At 41.1% G+C, this 18,922-nt stretch overlaps 2 protein-coding genes across 2 annotated transcripts; one reads left to right on the forward strand and one right to left on the reverse strand. All coding sequences in view use genetic code 11, as the record gives it.

Moving 5' to 3' along the window:
* Positions 1–362: 362 nt before the first annotated feature.
* EGR_06688 (Kinesin-like protein KIF17) lies at positions 363–7,906 on the forward strand (the record flags this gene model as incomplete). Its single annotated transcript, XM_024495937.1, has 10 exons — positions 363–709; positions 1,018–1,228; positions 1,310–1,645; positions 1,809–2,123; positions 2,308–2,467; positions 3,364–3,637; positions 4,594–4,828; positions 5,169–5,359; positions 6,042–6,331; positions 7,734–7,906. 10 exons carry the CDS (start codon positions 363–365, stop codon positions 7,904–7,906), a joined length of 2,532 nt encoding a protein of 843 aa, XP_024349597.1.
* A 735-nt stretch (positions 7,907–8,641) lies between these two features.
* EGR_06689 (Transmembrane protein) lies at positions 8,642–17,503 on the reverse strand (the record flags this gene model as incomplete). The annotated part of the gene is made up of 9 exons (XM_024495938.1): positions 8,642–8,846; positions 10,023–10,196; positions 10,441–11,103; positions 12,554–13,162; positions 13,677–13,750; positions 13,846–13,940; positions 15,134–15,192; positions 16,295–16,384; positions 17,310–17,503. 9 exons carry the CDS (start codon positions 17,501–17,503, stop codon positions 8,642–8,644), a joined length of 2,163 nt encoding a protein of 720 aa, XP_024349598.1.
* Between the last annotated feature and the right edge of the window lie 1,419 nt (positions 17,504–18,922).

The following is an 18,922-nucleotide window of genomic DNA, read 5'->3' on the forward strand; positions in this document are numbered from 1 at the left end:
TAGATGGTCCAGAGATAATCATGTTTAACTCAATCATTAAGCATCAATACCCTAAACATATACATATGCACTTTTTTGAATAACAGTTGTAAAAAATTTGAACATAAATGGTTCTTTAATTTCATTGGTTATAATATATGACATTAAAAGTAAAAAAAAATTAAACTAGTCAGATTTGCGCTTCGTATGACTGCTTACTCTGTTCCGCAGTATAAGTAGCAAAAACAACTATCCTGAAATATAATTTTCAAGCCTTGCCTGTGATTTTGATTATGTTTGGGGTGGGTGATCCATGGTACTGCACAGGTTCCTGATTTTGTGTTCAAATCATAGGATGTTAAAAAGAAATTGTTAGCTTTCGAATGGTGGTCGAGTCTGTAAAGGTTATCGTTCGGTGTAGGCCGCTAAATAACAGAGAAAAGGCATTGGACTGCAAGGAGGTCGTAGACATTGATTCCAACCGTGGGCAGTGCTCAATTTCTAATCCTTTACGGTTAAAAGACCCACCCAAAATATTCTTCTTCGATGGAGCCTTTGGCACAGCATCAACAACCGAACAAATATATGCAGATATTGTTTACCCCTTGGTTGAGGGTGTCACAGAAGGTTATAATGGGACAATATTTGCATATGGGCAAACAGGCTGTGGTAAAACCTTTACGATGCAAGGCGAATCGGATAACTGTGTAAACAAAGGAATCATATCAAGGTACTCTAATTTGGTCCTTTTGTTTTATTTGTTTGTGTAGAGATCACATTGGCATAGTTTTAACTTAGTTTGTTTCATGTGTATTAAATGTCTTTGTAATTTGGCATTTTGTCACCATCTTATTGAAGGCCTTTTGATGGATTGCAGTTGATATTTCGCTTTATATTTTGGTGACTGTTTTAAATAATTATTGAAGTCCCTATTCCAGTGATTGTCTCAATTTAAAATCCTCCATTTGCTAAATTTGCGCCTGCGAATTTGTTATTCACTGTGCTCAGAATTACTCCTCTTTTGTTATTTTACTTTAGATCATTTGAACACATATTTGAGACAACGGCTGCCAGTTCCGGCTTGAGATATTTGGTGCGTGCCTCGTTTTTGGAAATTTACAACGAAGAATTGCGCGATCTGCTTGGAAAGGAAACAAAAATTAAATGCGAACTAAAGGAGCATCCAGAAAAGGGCATATTTGTAACTGGTTTATCTATGCACAAAGTAAAATGCGTCGAGGATTGTAAAGTAAGCTATTGTTCTAATTTTTACAATCATTTAATGTGCACATGCATTTCATATAAGTTGGTACTCTTTGTATAACTTAAGATTATAATGGAGCAAGGTTGGAAGAATCGTCATGTGGGTGCCACTTTAATGAATGCAGACAGTAGTCGGTCACATTCCATATTTACTATCTACCTTGAGATGGTAACCTTGGACAAAGCAACCAGTGCAGAGCACTTGAGGGCGGGGAAACTTAACCTTGTCGATTTAGCTGGTTCGGAAAGGCAGTCCAAGACGGGTGCCACTGGTGATCGACTGAAGGAGGCCACCAAAATCAATCTCAGCCTCTCTGCCCTCGGAAACGTCATTTCAGCCCTAGTTGACGCAAATTCGAGACATGTACCTTACCGGGACAGCAAGCTGACACGGCTTCTTCAGGTTTGTCCTCCTTCTAACTTAACCTACAGTACAACTCACTGGCCTTCTCATAAGTTGATTATGAAAAAAACTGTCAGCTTGCAACCACAAAATGACTCCAAACCGCAGTATCTTTTTTTTTGCCAGTTGAGGCGAACGTTTGTAAATTCGTTGTGTATTTTAGGATTCATTGGGAGGCAATACAAAGACCCTGATGATTGCGTGTCTCTCGCCAGCAGATAATAATTACGACGAAACGTTAAGCACCCTGCGCTATGCGAATCGTGCCAAAAATATCAAGAACAAACCAGTCATCAATGAGGACCCTAAAGATGCGCTTTTGCGTCAATACCAGGAAGAAATTGCTCGGCTCAAGGCTATGCTAGAAGGAAAGATATCTCCTAATCAATTTTCTGGCAAATCTGTTAAGGTGGAAGTTACTCGTCCTTCCACTCTGGAGCTTGAAGAGTTCTTGAAGGAAAAACGAAAAATTGAAGAGGTAGGTCTATTCTTTTTGCTCTTTTCTCGTCCATCACACGGTCCCGTTTAATAATAGGGAGTATTGCTACATTGTGGCCAGAACTGACACTTTGCATGATTAGTGTAACACTTTTATCTTTACTGTTTTAATATGAAACAGACTGAAATCGCTAGATTGACCACGCCTTTTTGTCCCTTTTAAGGATTATGAGAGGCGGTTGCGGGATAAGGAGGTTCTGTATGTAGCAGAGGCTGCTAATGCAGCGAAACTGCAGGACGAGGTCGCAAAGCTTAAAGAACTCTATGACACGAATCTTCGACGGCTGGAGGAGAAGTATAGGACCTACACCACCCAGAGTAACGGTAAGTGGGACTCTTCTCGTAGACACCCATCCCCTCTCTCTTTTTTGTGCTTGAAGTTTGGTTTGAAAGTCTGCTCCAAAACAGGGTCAATAAATAGTGGACGCACAGCCGTAGCTCCACTGTCGTTACCTGATTTTCGTGCCTCAGAGACCAAGGGGCTCCCAACGCTGCGGCTTGACAAACTTTCATCTTTCTCTAAGCACTCGTCAGGTTTGCCCCCCCTTTCTTTCTCGTTCAGCGTTGGTTCCCTTCATCCTCTTATGGCATGATTATGTTCATACATCCTTCATCAAGAAATGACAATTCGACTTTGTTTTTCAATGCCCGCATACGAATTCCGGGCTTTTTGAATGGAATGGAAATCATTGCTATAGGCATTGCAGCAATATTTATGTTATCTTTCTGGATTGAGGTCCTACCGCAAAGGACAGCTTAATTACTATTCGTGGTGGCCATTCTATTTTTACTTCGGCAAAAAATATTTTACAGTTCACAAAATTTTACTTCGCTCTTCTCCTTTAAACAATTCGTTTAGTATCAGAATATTGTGCTAATCAATAATGAGCATTTCATTGTGCTTAGTTTTATTGTCTCTTAATAAGATTTTTAACTTTATGCCTTATTATACTTCCTATTCTGTTGTCTAGCTTCCTTATGCTGTATTTCTTCTTCTGCCTTTTGCTCACTTTCAAAATAACACCTTATTAGCTCCTTTGGAGTAACTTATTTGTGCATTTCAAGGCATTAAACTAATTCTGTTGCACCTTTACTTTGTGAGTGCCTTTACTACCTTTAATGCATAGCACACAGCTTTATTGTCGTTTGGTGTTTTTCTACTGTCCACTAGACGCTCGCATAAATACGTGATGGTACGCATTTGTTTTGGCACCTTTCAGAGGATGATGTAGAGACTCTGTGGTCACCTTTGGCCCCAGGAGCGGCGCGCGACGGTGGGCTGACCTCGAGGACTTACCGCTTGCCAGTAGCTATGGCGGCATCTGCAACAGAGGCAGAGGAAGCAGAGGAAGCGGAGGCGGAAAGAGTGGAGATAGAGCGTCATCCGCAGTTCGCTATCCACCTTTCTACCACGTCCCTCCTCGGTATCACAACTCCTCTCGACGGCATCTCTCGTGAATACGACAAACTCACTAAGGAGGAGCTACTTCGAAGGTAATAATAATGAATAATGGCCCTATAAAAGTACCAGGATAGATAGAGTCGAAATTGAGAGCTTCAGTAGTCTTGCAAATGCGTCCGCATCAATACTTTTATTTCTCGTGCATCACGTATGCTTTGAGCGTATTGCTTCTCCATTTAGGCAAAAGGCTCGCAAATCTTGCATCTATTTAATTTATGTTAATCCTTGCGGAGGCTTTTTAATTCGTTGATGGAAGAGAATTCGCCGTATGTTGTGAAAACTCTCCTTTGAATCCTTTTTAATTGCATTTTCCGGAGAACGCGATCTCTACTGAGTATTTTGATGTATTGATGCCATTCTAAAGAAAAGGGATTTTTTAATTTCCAACCCACATAAACGCTTTTATGGGTGGATTATTTTAGCGCAGTCACTTGTAGAAGAGTCATTACCGCCTGTAGCTGCTATATTCTGTGACTATGTTGGTTTTTTTGCAATCGTCAAAGTTATCACAAATGAAAGGGGGACCTGAGTTTTCGAACCCTCTTTTGCTGACTTTTTCAACGTGATTTTGCATACTCTTCATTCTACGTAGTTATTGCTGACCAAAATTGGTCCCTATTATGGAGGAATAAACTAACTTTGAATCCAACTTTTGCATATTATGTGTATGTGTATTCATGATTTAATGTCTGGATTCAGTATAATTAGAAAGTTTGTATCCATGCATGTACTTTGAGTGTTGTAGACTCACACGAATAAGGCGTTTTTAGAATTCTCTCATCCTTCCCATATTTGTGCTTCAGAGTTGTAGAATTCGCTTTATTTGTGAAATTACAGTAGTCGTCAGCGTTTTCTGTCATGATGATCTGTACCTATTCATGTTCTCAACGTTTCACCTTTGTTTCCACAACTATGTTGGCTCGTCTAAATAGTGATGGATGCAGCTGAGCTTATTGTATTTTTGTCCCTGCGGCTGCAACGGTGACAGACTGCACCTACTGGAGGCAGACATGGTTGGGGGGGAAGAGGCAAACAACGTAGAGGTGCGCGAACGCCGCTCGCGTCGCCGTCGCCATGCTGAGGAGCGCCGCCGCCTCCTAGCTGAGGCCAACGCCAACCTCGATAACGCTGCCGACGATGACGGCATCATGCTCGGCATCTACGCCAGCATTCAGGATGAACTGAGACACAAATGCAGACTTCTTCAACGCGAAAAACAAAAAGTCTGTATCTGTGGCCATTGCAGTTCCCCTTTTACAGTGCAACTTTACTTTAGTAATCCAAAAATTTATTTGCTTCCTTTTAGTAACTTCCCTACTTTCTTGAATATCAGAGGATGATCTTTAATTGTTTGTATGTATTTAAAGTTGTATTCTGTTTAATCTAGTAGAAAAAATTGGTTTGCTATGTCTTATCAACCATCGTTTTCACAAATATGCTAGTTATTTTAACGATCCTACGACTTTCATCTGTATAGCGTTTTCTGATTTTAGAAGTTGCAAAACCTGAAGCAGTCCAAAAAGCGTCAATTGATTGTTACGCCTGTTCATCCTTGATTTGCAGACCAGTTCCCTTGAGACTGAGATTAAAGATCTGCAGCGTGAATTCGAGCTAGATCGTGAAGACTACCTCGAGTCTATCCGCAAACAAAACCGGCAAATTGGCTTGCTGCAGGCCATTCTGGACAAAGTCCAGCCCTGTATGCGCAGGGATAGTAATTATGCCAACCTTGAAAAAATTAAGAAACAAGCTTGGTGAGCTATCTGTCCATTAATAACATTGGGATGTTCTTAAATCTTATTAGTTTTGATCCTCGAACGAGTTCCTTTTATCTATGAAATCTTTGTTCATTCACACTATACTTTTTATCGCAAGATTGCTTTTCTTCCAACAACTTGACTCAACTTGGGTAGTCTTCCGTATTCAAATGAACTTTATGGATCCAATATTTTTCACTTCAGGAAAATCAAATGCGTTTGTTTAGTGTTGAAAATTTTTAAGCATTTTGTTTCTTCAAAACACCTTTTCTTCTGGATCGAATCACCCTACACGGTTTTCTTGTCACGTGTTCTCAAAAGGATAAATTTTGGTACAATTTCCATTGCTTAAAGCTTCCAATCGTATTATATAAAATGATTCTGAAAATAGATTCCCCGAAGTATCCATATCCTCGGCAGTTCAGATAAACTTATTTAACATAAGAATCCTCCCCCTATTCCTTGAATTGTATAAGAATGTTTGCTTTGCTGTGCACATGAAGAGTCGTTCACGTACTTTGTTAACACCAATCTTGTAACTGCTTACATTGTTTTCATGTTGATTATATATTTGGGCAAACGAGAAGCATTAAGGAAATTCACTACACTTCACTTTGTATTAGTTTTCTTAGATTATCCAGTAAAACATTTTAAGTCACACCTACTTTAAACAATTCAGTTTCGATGAAGACTCGAACGAGTGGGTCCTTCCCGCCCTCACAATTGAGCGTACAGTCCTTCCGCCCTCGGTAGACGTCGCTTCTGAGGATCTTGTCCTTCCGATTAGTCGCGGAGTCATCGGTCGTGGCACAGCCGGTCTCCGCGTAGCTGCTCCTCTCTCCAGTGCAGGGCTGCACAACCCCGAGGTTGAGGAGGAGGCACGCCTCTACGCCAAACTTGCCAGCCGTTCGCAGAATCACACTAAATACTTTGCTAATAAGCGAAAAGAACAACTTCTGCTGGACGCTGGTAATACTTTACTACCTTTGCACACACGCATCTTCACTGTCGTTTCATTGGGAAGGGTTGTGGTTAGTAATGCAAGGCCTCCTATGCAATACCTAGTCTGGACCAACATTTTCCGCGTCGACTAATTATACTAAATTTATGTGTTATTTTAGTGATAGCTTCTGAGCATTAAATAGTGGAACAGAATTATCAAAAAATGTTCTTCCTCAAGAGCTGAGCTAGTCTTTTATCATTTCCATCGTTTTCTGATCCTGTATATAAATAAGTGCTGAAACGTGATCTGTTCTTTGATCCATTATGTGTAAATTGTCTAAATCTCCCTTAAATGTTTAGTTTGAATGCGTTTTCTAAGGGTGTTCTCATGTCTATTTTATGAGTATTTTAGTATCAGCACATTTTTTTTCGTTTAGGAAGGAGGAGTTTAATAACCGAAATTTCACGAATGTTCCCTTTTGATCATTTTACTCCACTTAAGTTATCAACACACTTTTGTTTAACATGTTCGCAACATATCCGATCGACTGGCATCAATTCCACTTGACTTTATGATTCTTCGAATTTTTTTAGACGCGCCAAATTTTGTAGTCTCGGGAAAAAGACAAACGTTTTCCTCTCCTCCCCTTTCCTCACGCAGTGTTTCATGCTCCTCCTATTCGTCCCTCTTCCTATCGGCCTCCGGTTCTGACGGTGGAAGAGATAGTCTGTTTCGTGCATCACGTCTGTTGTCTCCTGTTTTCTTTTCGCCACGTTTACATATCCCGATTCATTTGCTTGCACTTTACTACTGTTGTATTGCATGCGAGGCCAGTGATATTGAGTGGTCTGCATGCTGAAGTAACTTACTCACTTCATGCATAAAATAACTTTTTACCGCGGGGTCAATTCTTCTCCGACATAAATTTTGGCTTTTTCGTAGTGTCTTCTCATCTGATTTGGCATTCAGATTTATGCAACTTTACAGCATAGGATTGAAAATCATTTTACGTGAAGTCCTTCAAAATCTCCGGCGACAATTCATTGTCCCAATCTGTGTAATTTTCTGATATAGCTGTTTGTTTCCTTGCTACTGCTCTTGCTAATGGCTTAGTATACATTGCGATAGGAAATGTGCACATTGACAAGTCATTCATTGGAGTGGCTGTAAGGTAGGCAACTGGGCGTGATCGATCTCATGTGCTGGTATTCATAAAATCCCCTATTTCCTGCTTTATTCACGAAATGTACGTAACAGAGAATCGGAAGGTGGTTTAAGTGATTAGAAGCACCCAATTCATTCTATTCATTTGATCACTGAACATTTGATCTTGCAGTGCTAATTGTTTTAGTGTGCACCCATTCTTATACACTGCGCACTTCTTTCAGTCACTGATTCAATTTTACATCATTATTTTAGCCTCTGTAGGTTCAAATAGAAAGGTCTTTCACGTGACAGATCCTCGATCTCAGCAGAGTAAAGAGTCCTTTTTTAACAACTCCAACAGCTACTTCTCACCAAGCAGCAACAAACGATCAGGCGTCGGGGGCAAAGGAAAACGTAGTGATTCCTTTTCGTCAACCAAAAATTTGGACTTTTAAGGATCCTCTTGTAAAAATCCCCCCTAACCATATAACCCATCGATCACACACATAGCGCTGTACTAATCTACGTACACATAACTTTTGCAATTATTTTGACTGTACAACTCAGCTTCCACCTTTCGTGGTCAAAGAATAATTGTTTTTGTAGCGACGTTCACGACCTTTTCTACCACAATTTACGCTTAGTCGTCCCACTGGAACTGCATCGAGCCCTGGAGCAGATCCACGCACCGCGCGCCCTCAGTCTAATAGTAAGCACTACGGAATCCCTCGAAACGTTAACATACGACCCGTTTCTGGGATGTTTAACCTAGTTTTCCAAGGGATTTCACTGGGGAATAGGGCAATGTGATGTCCGACCCCCATCATCCTACGATTACTGGAGCAACACTATGTGCCCCAAGTAGCTCGCCTGCCAGTGTCTAGGCAACGCGTTAATGCCTCAAATGTATGCCGCTGTTGTCGTACACCCTTTTGCACTCCTTTTAAACTGGCGATAGCCATGTTTGTTGCTGGTTCAATATCTCTTGCAGTCTCCCTCCTAACTAACAAAAAGGCCCGCCTTATTTTCATAAACACATGGCATTAATACATGAAGAATGTAAAAGTAGTGTATGTTGGAGGCGATGGATGAGGAGGGGAGCAAAAAAGCGTGAGAAGAGAGATTCACCAAGTCACAGCCACACTCCGGGAAAGGAGGAGCAAGAACAGAAGAAACCAAACAGAGGGGGGCTAGACTTTGGAGATGGAGTCAGTCGATTGTTGGACTGCCTTCGTCTCCATGCGGTCGGGGGCTGTCAGTGGTACGTGTGGCGGAGCTGCTGCAGGATTGGGAGGGCGTGAGCCACCACCCTCCTCATCGAAGAGGGTCGGCCACTCCTCCAGTGGCTCCTGCTTCTTTCCAAGTCGTGCGTTTAGGTCCTGCAGAGCCATCCGCCTGTAAAGCAGCACAAATGACCGCAGATTCGGAAATAAAAGTATCATGTCTCATGTTTACTTCACTTTCGGCAATAATGGTTAGCAAAAAAACTACTTCATCACTAATTAAACTTACATACGATCTGTATTAATGCAATTATAACGAATTTCATTAAACAGCTCCTGTGTGGCTACGAATGTATGAAACCGTAAACAATGCTTGGAGCATGGAGCAATTAACTTTCGTGATTCCCTGCAACCTAGCTTCCGCGAATGTGTAGCGGACAGATCATTCAATGTCATTTTTAGCAAATTAATCGTGGGATGCAGAGGCGCGTACTTCTTACCTTTACTTTCAGCTGTCTAAATGATCAAATAATTATTATTCTTCCATCATTATTCATAAGTAACCAAGAACACTTATCTTTAGGATTATAAACATGTTTTGACATTAATGAGATCAAAGAGCAGTGCAATGGTGTGCAGAATTTACATGGCTAATAAATAGTCTCTCAAAATGCCCTAGACAAGAAGCACAGAGACTAACTCCCTGTCGTTCACGAACATAGACACAAAAATCCCTGTGCATTGCAATAGGCCTAATTTCTAAAAGTATGTTTTAAAAAAGATGTCTCAATCGACTCAAAAAATTTTCAACAGAGCCATGCTACCACCCTCACCAGAAAATAAGGCACATATCCATTACAACATTTCTGTACGGATTTTCTTAAATACGAAGGGTGCGTCACTATGATTAAGTCCACTATACAAACTTCGAACGGAGAACTATCAGAACTTGACCGGTAGCCAAAAGAGTTGAGAAAAAAACAGATAACTGACAAAGGAATCACATTAGGCTATTTACAAATGGTTGTAGCACAAGGCAAATTACTTGATTGCAGGCTGCTTGAAATTAACTTATGATCAAAGCTACCTTAATTTCTGTTAAGATTTTCGAGGCAATGTTACTAATCTACTGCAAACAATAGTCATCAATAAAAAATCTGGCTCAAATTAACGGCACGCTGCCGACCATAGGTGAGGGGCGAATTATTGTCGAAAATACGATTTAGTGTGACTTCCAAAGAGGCACAAAGTATACAAATATTCGGTTAGATATTTTAGTGAGGAGTTTGCCATTAAAGGCGTGATGTGCAAAGCATTCCAAAATACCCATATCAATAGCAAGGCTCACTTGTAGCGTTCATTATCACTGTAGGAAACGGTGGGAACATCCCTTGAAAAAGAAGATGCTGAGAGAATTTCATATTGTTGCTCTATTTTTGGGCAGAGCTTGAACGCGACGAAAAGTGCATAAAAGAAGTTCACCGGGATAGCGATGGTCGGTTGAAAAAAGCGAGGGAATAAACTAGAACAAAAGGGCAACTCACCAATAAATTGCAACTTTTGAGAATTATTAGCGATTTGCAACTTACAATACAATGGCGAAATTAAGCAGTTATTATTCTTATAACTAACATCATCACATAAAATAACCACAGTAATGTGCCAATTTCCAGAAAAGAATCCACTCTTACTTATCCTACCATGGTTGACCCCATAAATGTATTAACTAAGTCTGAGATCAATATGAGGATTCCGCAACAACTTACCTCACAAAAGAGAAGCTGCTTCGAAAATCACCCCGCTTGCCATCGGTATGTTTCTGGAAGAACCTCAAGTATGTCCACCCGTACAGAAGGCCAAAAAACGAATACAGAAAAGTGATGGACGGAATAGCATTAAAGAGCTGCAGTGATGCAATTAGAACAAGGTAAAACAAAGAACCATGACGATAGAGTGGTTGCAACTTCGCGTTTGAGGAAACATCATGCATCAACTGTCTAGAAACAACAGTTACTGCAGCAGCAAAGGAGCTGGATCCATGAACGCCCGTAAAAAAGAGATCTGCCTCCGTTCTAGAGCAAGCAAATTTGATGTAATAATATATCAGACACATAAGCCCGGGAAACCATGTAGTAATTAGCAAAAACTTCATCTTTTCCACAAAATTCCACCGCCGTTGTAGCAGTAAATCAAACACAAGGAATCCTGTAGCGTCAAATACAAATAAAAGGACGTTCGTATTAACAAGAAAAAATGTAAGGAAGCGATAAATTTGAAAATTGGGGTAATACAGTGAACCCGTAGTTAGTTTCAGGTTCTCACATATGCCAACGGAAAAGATAGAACAATCAACAAAAAATATAACAAGAAAAAGCTCCGCAAGTAGACCGAACGAAGAAGCCGACTTCACCAGAGAAGATATAAGCATACTACTGTGTGCAGAAGATCACTAGCCGCGCCCACAATCTAGCTTATTAAAATCGTCAAAATTTATACCCCACTAAAATGACCTTAAAACCAGTAAAAGCTCTTAACACTTTATATTGAAAAGGATTTTGTTGCACTGTGAGCCGTGATAAAGGTGTTTTGATGTTATGCTTCACCCATGATTTTTTTCCGGAAAGTTTTATTATGAAATGGATGTTATTCATTGGTTGAACGGCAAAATTAAGTACTTAAGCTACAGTCATGTCAAATCCTGAGTAATAGCATGGTTATGCTGCCTAGTTAGTTTCACCAATAATAGCGTTCATGATTTACCCATATTTCCTGACTTCGCTCCTGCTAAGCGCATAAGTCAGTCTCTTTATTCACAAAGTTGGTTTGCTGGGAATGACCTTAATTTTATTGCCTTTGGCTGCATTTTGTAGCAGTCCTTTCCAACCCCAGCGGCCCAAAATATTTTTAATATAACCCCCCAAGACTTCCCCAAAGATGATAGAAAACATAATATACGGACAGCATGTACATATATATTTGTGTATATAGTGCATTTTTTGTTCAATTCTCGGTTTTAGTAAAGGGTCTTCGCTGAGTAGGCTGACCTTTGAGCCATGCCAGTAGCCCCAGCCCTACTTTACGTCGAATGCATAAGTCCTCCCCGAATATTATGTATTCTTTCGTCTTCAGGGAAGTCTCGGGATGCTGCATTGGTGGCGACGGAAAGCCAACCCGATCTTAAAGGGTATTTATCCTTACTTCTACTGCTGGGTGACAAACCTTAGCGGAGCGGGTGGGAAAATCGGTGCTGACCCTTAATAGGAAGGCGGAGAATGACGTCCATTTCCGACAACGTCCCCATTCATGTGGTCTGCAAAAAGGCTATTAACAATGGCAGCGAAACTAGCCATGAGCCATCTCGAGAAGTTCTATTGCGGAGTTGCCTACCGTGCCTGTATACGGACAGCGGAAAGTGAACTAAAGGTACCTCCCCCACCTCTCTACTACCTGGATAGAACTCGAGTAGATGACTGGTTACTGGTATAGCCCGAAAGTTTAAATGAGGAGACCCAAAAAATTCCTTCATTAAGACCAAAGTTAAACAACTAACATATAGAAATTGCCGTTTCAAATGCACTGCTTTGCGTGCATTGTAGCTCTTCTGTGCCGGATAGACCAAAGGACTTGATGTCCGCCTGCACCCAATCGCAAATCAACCGACCGCGGTTCTTCCCCTCCCCTATGCCTAGAACAAGCAAGTTTCCCAAAACCCCATACACTGAGCTAATTTCCTTTTATTTGCAATAAACAAAATAGTATAAGGCGAATGAGACCCGAATACACAATCTAGGATAATGATGAGGAGCGCTGTGGTGTAAAAAATGCCGCCATTAATTTGAAGATTTAGGAAAGCTTTGTTTCCTCCTAAAAGTCAGTGACATTTCATTGCTGGTTCCATCGCTTAACAAGTCCAAATATTCGGCGTTAATGGAGTTACTCTCCTTATTACTGTTGCTGTCGTCGCTATCTGAGTAGCGTCGAAGTGGTGAAGAACGCTCCGACACGGACATAGTGAAAAGCTCAGTCTCACTGAAGTCTTCTGGAAACAGCGACCACTCCTCCCAGGCCCGTTGAATGAGATTGAACGAAGTGCTGCGTCGCAACGAAGTGATCAGCTCGGTATTCATGGCGCGACGTCGGGCGCTCAGGAAGCGGCCACGAATGCGATCGCGCGCTCGATGGAAGTCAGTACGCCAGTCCGCCTTGTAAAGCATGTAGGCGGACTTGTAGCCAATGGGGTACACCGTCAGCGCCCAGTAGATATTTAGGGCGTCCAGTGTAAGAGAGCAGACGAACCAGGGCAAATCCAGACCGGGTAACTGCTCTCTAGCAGCCATGTGTTTCGGTGTGCCGCAGATCGAGTACACAAACAACCAGTAGGGAACAATCATGAAGTTGCGTGTGATTGCAAAGAAAATCGAGAAGATCAGAGACACGATGGCGACACGACGCCGGTCTAGAGTGTAGCCAACCTTACGATAAAACCACCTGTACACAAATAGAACGCAAGCTTCAATCAGCACGCGAACGAAAGCCACGCTAAAAAAGGTTTAGGTTTAGTAAGAAACTAGTAATATGAACCCAAGTAACACCGCTAAGATCGTGTGTATGCTCAACCACTTATAAAAGCGATAACATGACAGTAATTTCAAAGCCATCAAATGGCAGTCGTGATTCCTTTGAATTTTGTGGGGTGATTAAGTTCACGTGCGTGCATCCACACATTCTAATCAGATGTATATTGAAACCACATCAAACCACCTCAGAAGAGATTCACCATAGTGCACAGAGCACCGTCTAGTACAGTAAGGGTGAGTGAACGCATTACCTTATTGGTGAAACCATACAGCCCAAAAATCTGTTCCAAGTTAAACCCTCTATTTAACAAGCGAACTCACACGAATTCGCTGACAATTTTTAAGAGAAAATACTTAACCACTGGTCATTTGACACAGTCCCACAGTTCATTCCATGCACTAAGGGCAGATAATAAACATCTTACCGTTGGTTCGTAAAGGGAGTTGAAAGCTCAGTTGTGAGGCGGTAAACGCCAAAGAACAACCCCACCCTATAAATCTGTAGAAAAAAACATTATTTTAATAACTTCGGTGAAAAACTACCATTCTCGAGAAGATTCGGATGAATGGGTGGATAGACCGAAAGCGACTTACCAAAATGAGGTAGAACGATATCGTCGCAACAGAATGATGAACGGTGAATATAAGCTGATTTTTTCGGTCATAGTAGATTGGCATTGAAATTAAATCTACAAGGTTATTTGGGGAATAATTATGTTTCGGTAAATGGCTCATAAATTCTTAGTTTTTTCCAAAAAACACAAACTTGTCTAGATTCATTTTCTTAAATAAGAGCACCTCTGGTAGAATGCACTCCAGTCACAAGTCCCAAGACCGTGATACTTTAGAGTTGTAAAAGCGACCTTAAGTCACTGACACCAACTGGCAAAACAAATGTCACGGCGACACATAGTTGACTAAAAGTTTGGCGGCCGCCTAACGAGAGGTGCGAGCTCAGAGCCACTCAGTCGAAGGGATGAAGTGGGACGTGCTGGGAAATGCAGTGTGATGTAGATCAGCAGCGTTCGTGACCACCAACTAACCGTCGCCGTGAAATTTATTTTCTCTTAACTGGGAGCACCTTTTCATCATGAGCAGGACCACTCACAGCAAACATTTGGTCTGCCTTACCGAAGCAAAGGCACTTAGGCTTGAGCAATTAAATGTAAAAAGGGGATGCAGTGACCTCACTGCCATGCCCCGGCTACTCTCAAGATTCTGCCACCCATGCAGTGAACCACGATTTGCCTTGAATAAACATCAATGAACAAACTGGTTATGGTAGTTAAGCTAAGGACGAATGTTTGGCTTTGGTTTGATCCACCACTAGTGATTTCTGAAACCGCATATTAACAGTACAATGTTCCGGAGTGGATTGTGTGATCACGTACTCGTTGATAAGCCTGGATATTTAACTGGTAGTAGGGTGCTTCGACTTAAGGTTAGAGCTAAAATAGTGGTAGCTCACTTGACTGCATATACGTTCAACGATAAAACATGTGCAGACAAATTACGTCTCAATACCTGCGTTAATCTATACAGCTGGCACTAGACCCAAAAAATCTTAAAACTTGGTGAAATATTAGCTTTCTTGTCCAGGACCCTAAAAGGATAACTATAATATGCCTTTTAATTTAACAAGAGCACTGTTGTAAAAGACGGTTCATACTGATGCATCTACCTCTGTGTCAAAACTGGTGTCTGATATGCCTGAATTGTTCTAATCATTTTTGCCAGAAAACCCACCAATGAGACGGCATCGAATGAGGTGTGATGTGGAAGACACAAATGTACGCTTTAAGGCTAGATGCCAGAATTTCATTTTTAAGGAGACCTCAGAATGGGAGCCACAGCAACAGTGCAGGGAAAAGAAACAACTTACCGCATAAGAAGTAACCAATGGAAATGCACAAGGCAGTGAGACCGATCCGCCCTTGAGCACTGAAATAAGATGTCGTGGGTAAGAAGGTGGTGTAAAGTGAAATAATTCAGGCTGCACTCATAGCATAGATTGTTACTGTTTTGAGAATGTTAATAAACAAATTTATACCAAGGAGGGTCATTGGCTTGGATGATGCTTTCAGTGCCAACGTCCTTAGCTGATAGTGAAGTGGCCATGTGCTGATGGCGTCCGTTATCACAAACAATCCCCCCCTACCACTCACATCCGCTCTCGGTGTCAAAGACTGCTGACCAGTCAACACTACCCCATAAAAGTGAATCTGGAAATAATAACCAGGAGAATTGATTAAAAAACCCACAGTTCCTAAAAACGCTGACTTTTTCTACTGTTTTGAGGCACTATTATTAGCCTGAAAGGACAAAAAACTTGTTGAATAGCTGAGAATATTACATCTTTGGAAGGTGATAAGTTATTTCTTCTTCAGCCTAAATTGAGGGAGGGAATTTAAAGGAAGACTTCACACTCACCTTTACAAGTCGTACACCAGTCAATTTTTGGCGCTTAAGGTAAGCGACGTAGCCTCCTGTAAACACGTCTTTCGGGGTATCGAATTTGCCCTTTTGGAGTATTATAGTGAAATCGAAAACAATCGCATGAAGTTTGTTGAATTGTCGACTTTAAGATGGGCATCTAATTCCTAACGCTATCCCATTCTTCAGTGGTGCCAACTATTATTTGGCATCGATTGCCGTTGTTAATTTGAGCATTTTGCTGTTTAAAACCATTTTGAAGTCAGCAATTTTAATAAAATCACCTGAAGAAGCACTCAGCGTAAACTCGATTCCACAAACAAATGCATAAACATTAATCGGGAACTGAACAAATACAGAGGACGTCAGACTACAAATCAGACTATTGAGATAATTCATTTTCTTAGGAATATTCCATAATTCTGTTTACTCCAATTCGAGAATAGTATTGGTTAACAGCTACTGAGCGTCAATTCATGACTTACGTGAGAACATTACGCAGTTTATTTATAGAAAAAGCAAAGATGCTGTGGGGTTTCAAAAAGCGTTGGTCCGGTTGAATGCAGTTAAAAGATAAAAATAAAAATAGGGGCAGAGACAAAGTACTCACAAAAATGGATCCTCCCAAAGTTGGCTTTCCTTCATCAAGGCGACGACGCATAAGATGCTGACACTGGTGGCGTGTAGAGTTGAGACCACTCTAGAAGCAACAGCAAAAAAGTACATTGCTTCATTACATGTGAAAGCTTAAGTGGGCTGCGCAACTAGTTGAATTTGCTGGTCGTGGGGGGTGCATGCAGTAAACCAAGGTACACGAGCGTACCACTTTGTTCAAAGGGTTCGAGACTGTCTGACCGTGATTTCAACTTAAGAGCCGAAATACGGCATCCAAGTAAGTCTGCAATGATGAACGACGGTCATCGGATTTTAAAGTAGCAGGGAATATACCGAAACACTTATTCAAAAGCAATACGCTAAATTATTTGAGCGTTGACATTGCATGAAGGCATTCATCCCCAGGTTTGTTACAATGAAAAAGATAAGAGAGACAATTCACGTAAAGTCATAAAGCAACAGTAGGTGGTGACCAACAACGAACAATGAGAATTTTTGTGAAAAAGTGGGCAATAAGCTACATGTCTCATTCTTAACGCTGCTTGAGCATGAAAAGCCCACATTAATATTCCACGTTCTTACAAACGGAAAAATGAGACCCTGTAGTGAGAGAGATGCTAAGGTTAATACATCTTTCTCCTTTAGACTCCACAGTTTCATTATGAATATGAGCAAAAAACTCCTAAAACTTCTCAACCTTCATGTGGAGGTTTAGTTCCTAGCTAAAGGCTGATTCAGACCCTCTGAACCACTGTAGGTTATCATAACTTTTGTCTTCCTATTATTGGCCTTCCTATTAATGCATAATATGACTAGTTTTTATGCATTAAGCCATTTTTTAAAAATAATTGGGAATAATGTCTGCAGATGCTAACTGCGGGTCTCTTAAGACATGTGCACTCAACTGTCAGACATGACTGGGTACATGGTACTAAGTCTAACGATGCACAACTACAACAAATAGCACATTGGAATTCATTTGAAAGAATAACAGACAATTGCGTGTTCACCTCGAGTCCCACTCCATTCGTTTATATTTGTTCAGTGCACGATAAGCGACATTGCGATTGAAGATCAATGGCGAGGCCACGTGATGAATGAAAGCCCAAATTAGAAAGCTGGTGAGGATGACTGTGTTATACGCCCTCGGTTCCATATCGCATTGGAGATCATCCACATCCCCGCCACCAGACAACCCCGCCATCGTCACAGCGGCAAAAGTACGTGGTGTTTGCGAACGATGTGCTGCCACCACATCGGCTGTCAACACTGAGCCAACCAGAATCGAAAACGCCTCCACCAATGAAGGCTTAGCATTTGGAGTGGCATTTTTGTGTGTATGAGTGCATGCATGCGTGTGTGAACGCATTTGCGAGTTCCTGATTGGCGATTACAGCCGAACGATTTAACTGGCAATTTTGTAAATAATTTATGTAGACATAAATAGTCGTTTAAACAAGCACCTGACTGTCGTCACTCGTGTGGATGACTCGCAGTAAACGAAAAAAAATACTCTCAGGAAATTGCTGATGTTCTCGGCTTTACATGTCTTATTCGTGAATAATATCACTGGAAGGAGGCCTGGAGCACAGTCTTTAGTGCTGAATATGGTGATTTATTGTGGGGTGAGGCTCACCGGTCCCCACTCCCCTTTTCCTACTGTTCTTAGAAGGGCCCGGTTGATTCAATTTAAATAATATTTACTAAAGAAGAAAAGAGTGTGAGAGAAAGTACAACGTTTAAGAAAGGGGGGAACCGCAATCGCTAGGCACGGGAAAGGACGATCCTGTCACCAGATTCGTATTTCCAGATTGCCTCCGCCCTGATATGTCTATTAAAACAACATAAGTATTACATTATACTATGGGCACAGTATCGTACAATCAGATTTATATTTAAGAGTTCCCCTAGGCGCCTTTTTCTGTATTTTGGTGTCAGCGCCTCTAAACTGCCTGCGAATTAGGATCCGAAACTTTTTCTCGTGTTTAATTGAATAAAATAATTATTTGTTACAAAAATTATTTTTCCTTATGTATGCACATATGAAAATGCTCAGGGCGACCACATTTTTGAAAGGATACTTTGAACACCTTCAGTGTGTTATGTGTTAAACACAGATTCAGTGTAACTGCTTATGCGAGGAGTGAAAGGAGATGTTTACTTGATCAATGTTTACAAAGCATCAATCACCATAATACACGTGTTCGACATCCTTTTTTCTATCACGGTGCCATGTGGCGTCTGCCTGCATTACAGAGTTGACGCAGGGCAGCAATTACGCCTTGTGATTTAGGCGACCTAAGTGGTGCATTGTGGCTTTAAAATATGCATCTACATTCAGCACAAAAGCTGTATTCTTAAAACGAGGATTATTAGTGAATATTCTTGCTTTCAGTACTCACTCACAAAGCTCGAACGGCAACGAAATCGATGAGTCGAGGTATTGGGGGAGCACAGTATAACGTTGCATGGTGCCTCCATAAATTCTGGGAAATATTTTGTAATTACTCGAAAGAAGTTTTAGCTTCCAGCTTCTATCCGAAGCTTTGGAGATTCCAAAGTACAACCATTACTTAAATCCCCGAATTTTTAAATGCCTAATAATAAAGCCATCTCTTTCTTC

This window comes from Echinococcus granulosus, assembly GCF_000524195.1.
Source record: "Echinococcus granulosus chromosome Unknown EG_S00062, whole genome shotgun sequence".
Taxonomy (NCBI): Eukaryota; Metazoa; Platyhelminthes; class Cestoda; order Cyclophyllidea; family Taeniidae; genus Echinococcus; species Echinococcus granulosus.